This window comes from Hypanus sabinus, chromosome 9 (genome assembly GCF_030144855.1).
Source record: "Hypanus sabinus isolate sHypSab1 chromosome 9, sHypSab1.hap1, whole genome shotgun sequence".
NCBI classification, from domain to species: domain Eukaryota; kingdom Metazoa; phylum Chordata; class Chondrichthyes; order Myliobatiformes; family Dasyatidae; genus Hypanus; species Hypanus sabinus.
The window spans coordinates 40,371,315-40,383,442 of record NC_082714.1 but is presented as its reverse complement, the minus strand read 5'-3'; the positions used below and the strand labels follow the sequence as shown (position 1 = coordinate 40,383,442).

The 12,128-nt window shown below is 40.6% G+C and overlaps 1 protein-coding gene across 9 annotated transcripts in view; it reads left to right on the top strand.

The window, feature by feature from the left end:
* Nucleotides 1–12,128, top strand: part of tnrc18 (trinucleotide repeat containing 18) — a 157,586-nt gene that overhangs the window by 102,733 nt on the left and 42,725 nt on the right. For all 9 annotated transcript variants that reach the window (XM_059979526.1, XM_059979525.1, XM_059979533.1 and 6 more), the window contains 3 exons: nucleotides 2,284–2,659; nucleotides 4,675–4,980; nucleotides 9,145–9,348. In XM_059979526.1, coding sequence (XP_059835509.1) covers nucleotides 2,284–2,659; nucleotides 4,675–4,980; nucleotides 9,145–9,348 — 886 coding nt within the window. The remainder of the gene's footprint in view (nucleotides 1–2,283; nucleotides 2,660–4,674; nucleotides 4,981–9,144; nucleotides 9,349–12,128) is intronic.

The following is a 12,128-nucleotide window of genomic DNA, read 5'->3' as shown; positions in this document are numbered from 1 at the left end:
GCAATTTCTGAGTGCTGTGAAGATGATCAGTGTAGCAGTGAAAAAGGAGCATATTCTCTCTCTTCCATGGACACCGGCACAGTATGCCACATGCCAATGGGACTATCTCACAAATGACAACTATTACATTCCAGTTTCTGAATGAAGAAGAAAGTTGTATGTACATTGCACCTTTGAAGATCTCAGAGTATCCCAAAGGGCTTTTCAGCCAGTGATGTCCCTTTGTGCAGTCACTGTAGGAGGCTCACTAGGCAGTGTATTCGGGTCCCATAAGAACAATAAAATGACATGCATTTTTGTGAGGTTGTCTCAGCAAAATGATGTCATACAGGAGTGTGGCGTAAGATCAACGAGAAAGCTAGCCTACCTTTCCCTTATTACCACACAGTCAATTTTCCATCTCCTGTGAATACAGATGTAACCTCATTTGGCAATGCAGCACTGGAATATCAGCCTGGTGTACTTTTTAAAGTTTGTCAGGTTGTATTGGTATCTTCAACAACTGAAAGATATTAAACAACTGAGCCTTTGCCGGCAGTTAAAAGATTGACCTTCACTTGGTTGGTATTTGCTGCAACAGAACCAAAGTGTACAGAGTGAGTACATACACTGGGTCTCTTTGATCCCATGCTAAATGCCATGGAAATTTAAATAACTACTGTCATCTAAATTGTTAAAGACTCCAGAATATTTCAATCAGACTTCACGTATTCTGTCGCCAACCATTAGCCATTGTAACACACACAAAATGCTGGAGTGACTCAGCAGGCTAGGCAGCATCTACAGAAAAGAGTACAGTCGACGTTTTAGGCTGAGACCCTTCATCAGAGCTGGAGAGAAAATGATAAGGAGTCTAGAGTTAGAAGGTGGGGGGGGGGGAAGAAGTGCACAGTAATAGATGAAACCGGGAGGTGGGGGAGGGGTACAGTAAAGAGCTTGGTATTGATTGGTAAAAGAAATACTGGGCTGGAGAAGGAGGAATCTGATAGGAGAGGTCAGAAAGCTATGGAATAATATGGATCACCAGAGAGAGGTGATGGGCGGGTAAGGAGATAGGGTAAGAGAGCGAAAAGGGAACTGGGAATGGTGAAGGAGAGGGAGAGGCATGACTGGAAGTTCAAGAACTCTATATTCATGCTATCAAGTTGGAGGCTGCCCAGGCGGAATATAAGGTGTTGCTCCACCAACCTGTGTGAGGCCTCATTGCGACAGTATAGGAGGCCTTGGACTGACATGTTGGAATGGGAATGAGAAATGGAATTACCTTCACTATTCCCCATTCCCCCTTCCCTCTCTCACCTTAACTCCTCGCCTGCCCATCACATCCCTCTGGTGCTCCTCCCCCTTTTCTTTATTCCATGTCCTCTCCTATCAGAATGCCCCCTTCTCCTGCCCTGTATCTCTTTCACCAATCAACTTCCCAGCACTTTACTTCACCCCTCCCCCCTCCCAGTTTCACCTATCACCTTGTGTTTCTTCCTCCCCTCCTCCCCACCTTCTAACTCTGATTCCTCATCTTTCTCTGTCCAGTCCTGACGAAGGGTCTCAGCCCGAAACATCGATTGTACTCTTTTCCACAGGTGCTGCCTGGCCTGCTGAGTTCCTCCAGCATTTTGAGTGTGTTGCTTGGATTTCCAGCATCTGCAGATGTTCTCTTGTTTGTGATTAGCCATTGTAACTTCTGTTTTCTTTTTAAAAAGCTGTTGGCATGCTATATGGACTCTGGAAGCTTCCAGAGTCAGTGCAACATGCCAACAGCTTTTTATCCCTGTCCCATACATCTTTAGGAACATGGGAGGAAACCAGAGCACAAGGAGGAAACCCACGCGTTCATGGGGAGAATGTACAAACTCCTTATGGACGGCGGCAGCAATTGAACCCCGATCTTCCGCTTACTGGTGCTGTAAAGTGTAACGCTTCCACTATGCCTCCATGCCCCCTCCACCAACCCCCATGAAAGAAATCGTAATACTCTCCTAATATGTAGAAGATCTCAGTTCAGTATCTCCTCAATATCCTTTGCTGCTTTAAGAAAAAGCCCAGGTTTCTAACAATTGAGATTTGAAACTCAAAACTATTAATAATAATGCACAGAAGCTCTAAACCCAGTCTTCTATAAGAACATTGACTGCTGATGTCACCAGCTTCCAACTAATTACATAGAAATAACAATTCAACATCCTCTTCTCCTCAAGTGTATTCTCATGGTCCTGCTGTTATTGAGGACACCAGTTACGTTGAAATTAATTAACTTGTAATTTCCTGTTACTTTAAACCCAACAGAGTCACGGCCAGATTAAGTTCAAGAAGAAGAGGAAGGTCAGTGAACAGGATCAACTGGCAACCAAGCTGCACCAAACCCTCTCGCTAACTAAATTAAAGTCACCCTTTAAGTTTGCAGATGGCTCGACAGGGAAACAGAAATGCAGCACAACAGACAGCTGTAGGCACCTGGTATCTCATGAAGACTTTTTGGGGAAGGACGGAAGGAAGACATTGCATAAGAGCCTTGGCGGCTCACCGAGCATGCTCTCTTCCAAAGAAAGTAAAAACAAAATGGCGGCCAAAGGCAGGAAGTTGGAGTCAAGTTCAAAGATCAAGGGTAGGCTGAAGGCATCCCATTCTCCAGCGAGATCTGAGGTCAGCAGTTACTCCTACAGTAAGTTCCTTTTTCCCAATTACTTGAAGTGTATTTCTGTTTTTCTGTGTTAGAAGGGTCCAGAATGAAACCAGTTATTATCTGAAAAGAGATTTGATTACTATGTGTGGAAATGCAGAGTTTAAAAAAAAAATTCAATGCCTTTCTGATGTAGAGAAAAGCATCCTGCACACTTAGATGAAGTTCCAAGTCTTGCTTCCATCTGGACTGCTGGAGAGTCTCAGATGAGGTTAGATTATGGGTGCCTTTTACTGCAAAATGTATCCTTGAAATTGGCACTGCTCTTTGGAAATTCCTTAAAATAATTATATTGCTGATTTGATTGCAGTGATTCTGTGTGTGTGTGTGTGTGTGTGTGTGTGTGTGTGTGTGTGTAAAATTTCAAGTTAATGGATGCCAGCACTGGGAAATGACATACTTTCCTGTTTTGCAGTGAGTGTTAACATTCCAAAAGCTTGGTATGATTCTGGCCAGATGCAGAAAGTAGCTTACGACCACACCCCTCCACCCCACCCATTCTGGTTTAACTTTGTGATCAATTTGAGACTCTGCACTGGCAGCCAAGTTACTGTTGCTAATCAGACAACTTTTAAGGGGATAGAAGATTTTAATTTCCTTTAAAATCTTTGTGAATGAAAAGTTAATTGGCTTCTACATGAGCTGATCAGCGAGTTGAAAATCGATCCCAAGCGTCAGGGGGCTGCTTGAGTCATTTTTGTGTCTGAACAGATAATGTGGTGCCAATGTGTACAGTTGTAGGTTTGAGTAATCACTGAGGTTTTTTTTAAATCACTGCTGTTTAATAGTTAAAAAGCCAAACTAACCAAAATCCTGCGAATGATCCCAAGAAGGTTTAGCTACTGCAGTTGGATGCCTTGAATGTTACATCCATCTACTTGTGCTTTTACTTGTAGTGGTTACACTGTAAGAGCTGTCATTTTTAGCAGCACTTGACTGACCTGGTGACTTTGGGGAATAAATGTATTGGTTGGTGTGCTGGACAAGCAGGTTGGCTTCATTCTCTCTGTGCTGAGAAGGAAAAAGCAAATCCACTCCTGCCCTGCTTCTAGTCTCTGTTTAGTGACCTTAACAGGAACAATGTGTGAATGGACTTCATGGTTAGGACAGGAGTGGCTGCAATTGTAATGCACACCACAATGGATAATCTTAGCCAGACTAACTTTCCAGATTGACAAAAGATGAAAGCCATTTTTGTGCTAGATTTAAATGGGAGAAAAATACTACCCCAGTGTTACTTTGAAATGAACTTGTACTTGGAGAGGACTATAAGCAAATTAGGGAAAATATGAATTAACCATTATTCCTGTTGCTTTTCATTGGTTTAAATTAATTGGTAGCTTTAACTGGAAGAAAATTTCTGAATAACTTTGAGTATAATCATTTTCTTAATGCACAAGATTAGTTTTTTCAGTACCACATTTGCACATATAAAAATAATTGTAATATATTAATTCTACTAATCTGTCTTCTGCCCATCATTGCAATGAGTTGCATTTCTATTGCAAATTTCTCAAAGCAGTATACCCCAACAATTTACCCAACATATTAACAAGCAAAATCAGACTTCAAGCTACAAAAGGAGATGTAACACTTTTGATTAAAAGCTTGGCCAAAGGTTAGGTGAATTTTAAAGTATCCTTCAAGGTTCAGGTATGGAGATATTTGGGAGGAGTGTTTGAGCGTATGGTGCTGATCTTCAAGATCATTTAATGTCATTTCCTGTACATAAGTTCAAAGCGTTGGAGGACATTTTGGAGGTAGGGTAGGATGAGGTCAGGGAGGGATTTGAATGCAAGCTTGAGAATTTAAAAATTGATACAATAATTTATAAGTAATAAGTAGTGAGTGTTGGCATTGTATCCTACAGCAATCTCAATGTCATACCTTTGGCAACTTAAGGAAACCTGGTCATTTGACATTTATGTTTCTCTCACAATACTGTGGTATACTGAGGCTGTAAGTGGTGACACTGAGTGCTACCTTTACCACTGCAGATACTGACACAGAGGATGAGGATGAGGAGGAGTTGGGAAAGAATGAATGGCCACTGCAATCCACTTCAAGTATGTCTGAGCGATCGGGCTCCAAGCAGAAGGCACCCGCTTTCTATGGCATAATATCAAAGAAAAGCAAGGCTTCACTGGGCACAAAGCAGGCCAAAAGACTTGCTTCTGCCACCGGAACTGTGCGATCACAGCGAGCGACAGACAAGAAAAAAGTGAAGCACTTTGCCTTGCTGCTGGAGGAAGCCGAGGCTGGATCCTCCTTCACTGACAGTTCGGAGGACTCATTCAATCAAGGTTAATAGAAGTAAACCTCAGGTGTTGAAAAAAGAGATGGCACAAAGTCGTGACCATCTGGAATTTGGCAGTGTAGGCTGCCCTTTTCTAACTGTGATGTATTAAATATTGGCTCTTTTGGAGCCTGTATCCAATAGGTTATTTCCTAAGTCCTTTTTTTCCTTGGCATTGGCCTCTTGAGAGGCTACAATGAACCACTGGAATTGTAAATTGAATACTTTGTGTGTGTGTGTGTGTTTTCCCAATGTTTGTACTGCAATTTGGTGCTGAAGCTTAATTAAACATGTTAATTTCTTTTTTAACTAAATGAGTGTGCTTTGTCTCTCTTGCTTTGCATCTGCTTTTAATTTTTTTTAAATATAGTCTCCTTCTAATAGATGAAAGGGCATTTCACTTCATTCCCACTTGCAATAGAACACTCTATTATTCAGATATCCCTTTCATGTCAGGCTGTTTGTAGGAAAAGCAGCAACGTTGGTTTTCTTTGTCTTTATTTCTTAGAAGCTTGCTGGTATCGCCTCCTCTAGTTTCTAATACATCCTTGAATACCCAATAATTTCAGTATTCCTTTTTTTGTTTCTTCGTTTTCTGTTTTATCGGTTCAAACTTTTCCCCAAAGCCACAAAATGAAAGATGTCTGTGACAGCATCAGAGCTTGAATATTCTCCTCTGGAGTTGATTGGCATTTTCTGCTTGGGCTGATTAAATAAGGCTGCATCTGCATTTACTGAAGCACTCAGCAAACGCCCCCGATGAAAACCAGGATATTATGTAGCATTGGGTGGGGACTCATATGCAGGAATAATTATTAGCATGTCATTTTGTAAAAAAACCCTATGAAAGATCTAATTAATATATTTAACCAATTTGAAGGATTTAGAAAGTTTCAAGTCAATAGTGACATTGTGGAATTTTAATTATTGGTTTGTGTTCAGCCTGAGTGTAGTGTAATGCTGCCAAAATATGTTAAATGTGCAGAGTAACTGTACATCCCTGTATTCCCAGTTTTACATTGTCATTGTCCTTTGTAACGGAGTATCTGGAGACACTAGGCTTTCATGAGCTGTTTCCCAGATATTTTCTAAGCTTTGGTGTAGCTGACTGGCTTTCCAGTACAATAAAAAGGCCATTTAACAGCAGTTCTGTAATCATGTTAAATTTTAGTTAAAACTGAAAAAGATGTCACTTTTTAATTTAACATGGGATCTCATAGACTTTTAGAAATCTGACAGTTTGATTCATTTGTTGGGCCGATGATGTATTTTGAGACAACTGTCACACCAGTTGTAAAATTATGTCACAGTTTGAAAAGCAGCTGCCTGATATTCACCTTATCCCCGATAAGCTTGGAGAGGTTGAAAGTTGATGTGTACTGTTTTTTTTGAAATAAAAAAATTCTGTACATGGTAATTTAAAAAAAATGTGTAAACTGTATCAATATCTTAAAACTGTTGTTTAAATAGTATCATTCCAAGGAAGATTTGGGGTTGAATGCCCCTTTTTTATATAAAAATGGTGAATCTAAATTAAACTGCCCACTACGTATCAGTATTTTTGCACCTCTATTCTGTTCCAGAGTGCAGATATTCCAACTCATTTATACACTGAGTTTGTTGAATCATTTTTTTTATGTTTTCAGAGGCAAGTCCCTTCTGTGTAATGAGCCAAATCCAATTGAATGGGAACAGGAGGGTATTTTGTTGAGCAAGGTGCATCTTTTGTATCAACATGGTTGCTGCAAATACCCAAATTCACAGAACTGGACTTGCATTAGGACTAGGTGGAGACATAACAGCAAGCAACCACATGAAATCTTCAGAAGGCTAGAACCCATTGCCGGAATCCATTTTGTTTTTTTTTTGAACTGGCAATGGTTAACACTGTTGGCTAGATACTTGAACTCGGCTGAGCAAAAGGTTACGATTTGTAATGCTAGTTCAATGTAGTAGAAAAGGGCAGATTACTTTTAGTTAAGCATAAATCATAAGCATACCAGAATATCAATTTGAACTAGGTTAAGAACAAACTGAACTAGATTTAATGGAATATTAAATAGAGACAACATTTCTCATTAAAGAAGCAAGTCAAATCCGAATCTTTTGCTCATCCATTTGAACAAAATTGTATGCACCTGGATGATACAGTTCTGTGAGAATGGCTGAGGTTCACTGAACCTGAATCTTTTGGGTATTCATTTTTTTTAAAAACATATTTGGAATGTGAACTATTCTTGACCTTTTACAAAGGAAACAATGCCAGTTGTAAATAATCCAGTGGTCTTCCTTCATTCCTACTCCTGTTTTGCAGTCAACATTGTGCCAAAATCCATAAATGCATGGTTGCATTAACACATCTTGAGTCAATAGTCTCTGTGCCAGACAGTATCCCTGCCATGGCAATGAATTGATCATTTCTGCTAGAAAACAACAATATGTGCATGTGGATTTCTTGAGTGCTCTGAGATCAAGCAATGCACCCATAACAGATTTAGGGGTTAAGGTATTCTGCTGGAGTGTAGCAAAATGTACGCTCAACAGAACGAGCAAGGGAGAAGTAGGATCACTGGCTTGTCATATAATTGGCAATGGTACATCAATAGCAAAGTTGCTTTCTTGAATTTTTTTTTTGAAAATGTTGCCTACAAAAGGTCAGAAAAGGGTTGCCTGGTATTGTTATTAAAGGGCAAAATATGTTACTAATTGCCTTAAGGGATATTTGGGTAATAGGGTTCTTTATGGCTGTCCCCTAATGTCAGTACTAAAACAATAACTGGCTTTTCTAGATTGCTTGCTTTCTCCTTGCAGCTGCTTGACACCCCTTCACCTTTGACCCCCTATCCATGATGCTTGAATGTCTATCGGTATCTTGCATTGCACTCGTGCTGCAGTAAGAAGCAAAGTGATTGGCTGGGAGTAGGGCAGACACCACGCAGTGGGGTCACTTTCCATGGCAGCAGAAGCTTGCACTTTGTTATGTAGGTAGGACAATCACTTTTTTTCATGTGACCTATGAACTCTGACTTGTCATTTTTTTTGTTTAATAAGTTGTACCTATACAAGCATATTTAAATTTTAATGTTTTGGGAAAGCAAATATCCATTTTGCTGTTGCAATTAAAGACATTGTTGTGATAAAATATATAAATTGTTACCATGACAACAAAAGACCCAAAACTGTTCGAAGTCTGCCTACACACAGCCTCCTTTGTGCGCAGTAGGCTTGCTTGCTTTTACCAATGAGCTGTGATGTGTTTTTTTTCTGAGAACTACACGCTCAGAAGAAAGCTTTCTTTGCTTAACATACTTACGCTGCTCGATATTTCCTTAAATAATAAAGATGCTGCTAACAGTCGGCTTTCTTAACATTACTTTTCCCTAACCAATTTTGCACTGTTTAGTAGGTCTAAACTGTCTGTAACATTTCAAAGCAAAATCACCAAAAATTGCTGTTAACCAGTAAAATTTCATCGAGTGGTGCAAATATTTTGAAATACGCATAGAATGTAAGTCAAAGAAAAAATGAATGTTGATGTCTCTGTGAGATGGAACATGAATGTAAAACACATCTGTAAATTTAATCCTTAGACTAAAAGGTGCCCATCTGACAGCTACCAACAGTCAAAGGACTAAATAAGATTTGCATTATGGAATTCCTTCACACAAAGTTATTTAATTTCTTATCTGTTTTATATCTGTGTGCTGTCAGAAATGTGGGTTGAAGGAGTGGAGAATGCTGGTCCATGGAGGCAGATGGATTTTAATCTGTTTCCATCAATTGGAATTCGTGAGGTAAAAAGGTTACCGTCCATTCTAACCACCTGTTTGACCGAGGAATGGATAATCTTTCACCCACTCAGAATCCTTGTTAATATTATGCCTGCCTTTACCTTAAAGTGCCAATAACCTAATTATGTTTAAATTCCAATGTCATATAACCTACAGATGATAGGACAGAGAATTAAGATGTCTTAGTATTTTGCAAAAAATCCGAAGAACTTTAGCCTTATTGCCCATACTTTAACATTTCTACTCCAGTCTCATGAAAGTTGCATAACTGATGACAAAGAGACCCGAAGCACAAATCGGATTCATTCTCCAGTACTTTCAACCCACTCTCTAGCTTTCATGGTTTTACTACTAGTAACTTCCCACTTTTTTCACCGTAGATTACACCTCTGAAGAAGAGGATTACAGGAATGACTGCAGTGATGGTCTTTCCTCGCCTGCCTTGGACGAGAGTGGCCTTGGTTTACTAGCCAGGTTTGCAGCTAGTGCCATGCCAAGCCCGATAATGACGCCACCATTATCCATTGTACAGCTGGAGGCAAAACAAAAAGCTAAAAAGAAAGAAGAAAGGCAAAGTTTAATGGGTAAGTAAATCTCTTTTGCTTCAAGAAGATTGGTGGCTGGAAGACTGAAGCATCGCTTTATTACATTTTAATTGCGCTAAAGCAGCATTGTATGTCACCCTAATGTTGTTGGTAATGATTCCATATAAGTGGTGTTCATCAGTTGGAAGGTTCCCAGAAACCTGTTTTCAGATTTACCTGAGGAACACTGCATTATGTCAGTTTTAGCATGCATATTCTATTGACCTGTCATGCACTTTTGCATAAGCTTTCAGCTGTGACGTCAGCAGATACAAGCAGCACTCTGAAAGGTTCTGGGGAGTGCTTCTACTTATGGAATGGATAATGTGATGAAGGGTGGATGTAAGAATGTGCCTAGAATGCAAAATCAATGCTCTTCGTTCAGGGAGCTGAGGCGAGCCACCTGGATGTTTATACAGAGAGTAATGCCACCGAGTATAATCAATGCCTGCACAATGGGGGAGGCTTCAAATCCAACAAATCCCCAGTGACCATTCTGCTTGTGGGCGGACAATGAAGTAGATAAGGTATCCCTGAGCTTGAACAACCTCCCAAGTGCCACAGTGAGCAACCAGCTGAGAGCTGTGCCATAGAACGGTGGCAGCGGCCTGAAATAATCCTTTAACAGAAGGGGGCTAAGAGGGACTGTGGCCCTGATGACTCTGATCAAAGCAGTTTCTGCGTCTGTATTCGAAGTTGCAGAAGGTCACAGATCTCACTGAAGACAAAGAAAGTTGTTCTTTTCTTTTCAAATCTTTTTAGTATTATTATTATCCAAAATACAAGAGTACATCGAAGTAAGTAACACTTTCAGCGTCTCAAAAGAGAAAGAAAACAATATTAAGGATTGAAAAACATGGTGGACAAAGAATGTTGTTTATGCTTAGTTTCAGAGGACACGTTATTGTCCTGGTTGTTGCATGAGTAGCTAAGAACAGTTATACAGTGTATTAAATCAGTAGGGTTGAAAATAACACTGTAGACAAATTTTGGCTCTTATGTAATTATTTAATTGATATCATTCAGAAACAGTTGTACACTAGGAAAACGAATTCTAGTGTTAACAAAGCTCTGACTGAAATGCGAGAGGATGACATTTTCATGCGGTGCTAAGATGCCTAGAAATAGATACAGTGTTGTTCTGCTTTGGGTGAAGTTTATTTTCAATGGTGTAGCGTTATTCCGTGTCATTTTCTGAGTGAGGCATCCTTTGCAGCAAATGAAGTGTTAGCACTTCAGTTCAACGCTGTTTCATCAATTCATGATGATCATGTAAGACAAAATAAGTTCTGGTTGTAATTCTAATCTGTTTTTTTAATTATCATATTATAACCAGAGAAAAGAAAACAGAGCAAGATCTTTGTTTGATTAGCATGGCTCCTGGATAAGTGTGTAGACTAGAAATTCTATTGTTCACAGTAAAGTTCTTGTGCACAAGGCATTGTAACCAGCGCTTCCTTCATAGGTATGTATGGCTGACGCCAATGCAAGGACTACCCTCTCTCTGAACCTCCTCGCCTAGTATTGTCCTGCATGAGCCAGCCAAAGGAAGCAGCTTTTCCGTAGCTTGCCAGCTCCTGCCTGCTCTACTAGGGAATACATATTACTCTCGAGGCTGCAGGGGTGACGGGAGTGGTGTCACAGAGCCACTGGTGACCCCAGGGGCCTCTTCCAGGTATTAGTGGTATTGTCACCCCTTTTCAAAGTGAACAGAAACTTTATCAGGAAACACTGGAAATTCTCGTGTCTTTGCACTTCTAAAACAAGTTGTGACTTAGTATGGGAAATTAATGTCAGAATCCTGGCGGATGTGGTTTCTCAAATATTGAGTGGGTGTCTCGGGTGTTTATTGCTGACACTCACCTTTATGCCTCTGTCACCCTAAACGGGCACCCCCCTCAGAAGCAGAAAGTAGGCTGTTTAGCTTGGAGTTACCATTGAGCAGATCTAAAACTGGATTAATAAGCCATGGAATCATTTCCTTGCCAAATGTTCACTTGAAACTCCATTGGCTGTCATCTGCATTTGTCTGCCCTCATGATATGTAAATCAGCCCTTGTGTGACTGCATAAAATGCTCTTTATATTAACAAATGCAAGACTGACTGGTACAGTGCAGTTTGTGAAAGGCAAATGTCACTACCATTTAATTTTCTGTAACTTTGCTGCCCTGCATCTTTCAGATACCATTAGAATGAAGGAGATGTCCTCCTTTTTCAAAGACAGGGACTTCCTTTCCTCCACCATCTATGCTGCCCTCAATCATATCTCTTCCATTCGTGCACGTCTGCTCTTACCCCATCCACCCACCACCCTACCAGGGATAGGGTTTCTCTTGTCGTCGCCTACACTCCACTAACCTCTGCGTCCAGCACATAATTCTCCAAAACTTCCCCAGCCTCCGATATGTCCCTCCATGGCCTCCTCCACTGTTATGATGAGGAACAACACCTTATATTCTGTTTGGGTAGCCTCCAACCTGATGGCATGAACATCGATTTCTCCAACTTCCAGTAATGAACCCAATACCCCCCTTCGCCATTTCCCATCCCCCTTTCCCTCTCTCATCTCATCTCACTAATCAACATCCCAGCTCTTTACTTCATCTCTCACCCTCCAGGTTTCACCTGTCAGCTGGTGGTTCTCTCTCCCCTCTCTTCTCCCCCCCCCCCCCAACCTTTTAAAGCTTCTCCTCAGCTTTTTTTTCCTCCAGTTCTAGGGAAAGGTCTCGGCCTGAAGTGTTGACTGTACTTTCAAGTCCTGATGAAGCATCTCGGCCCG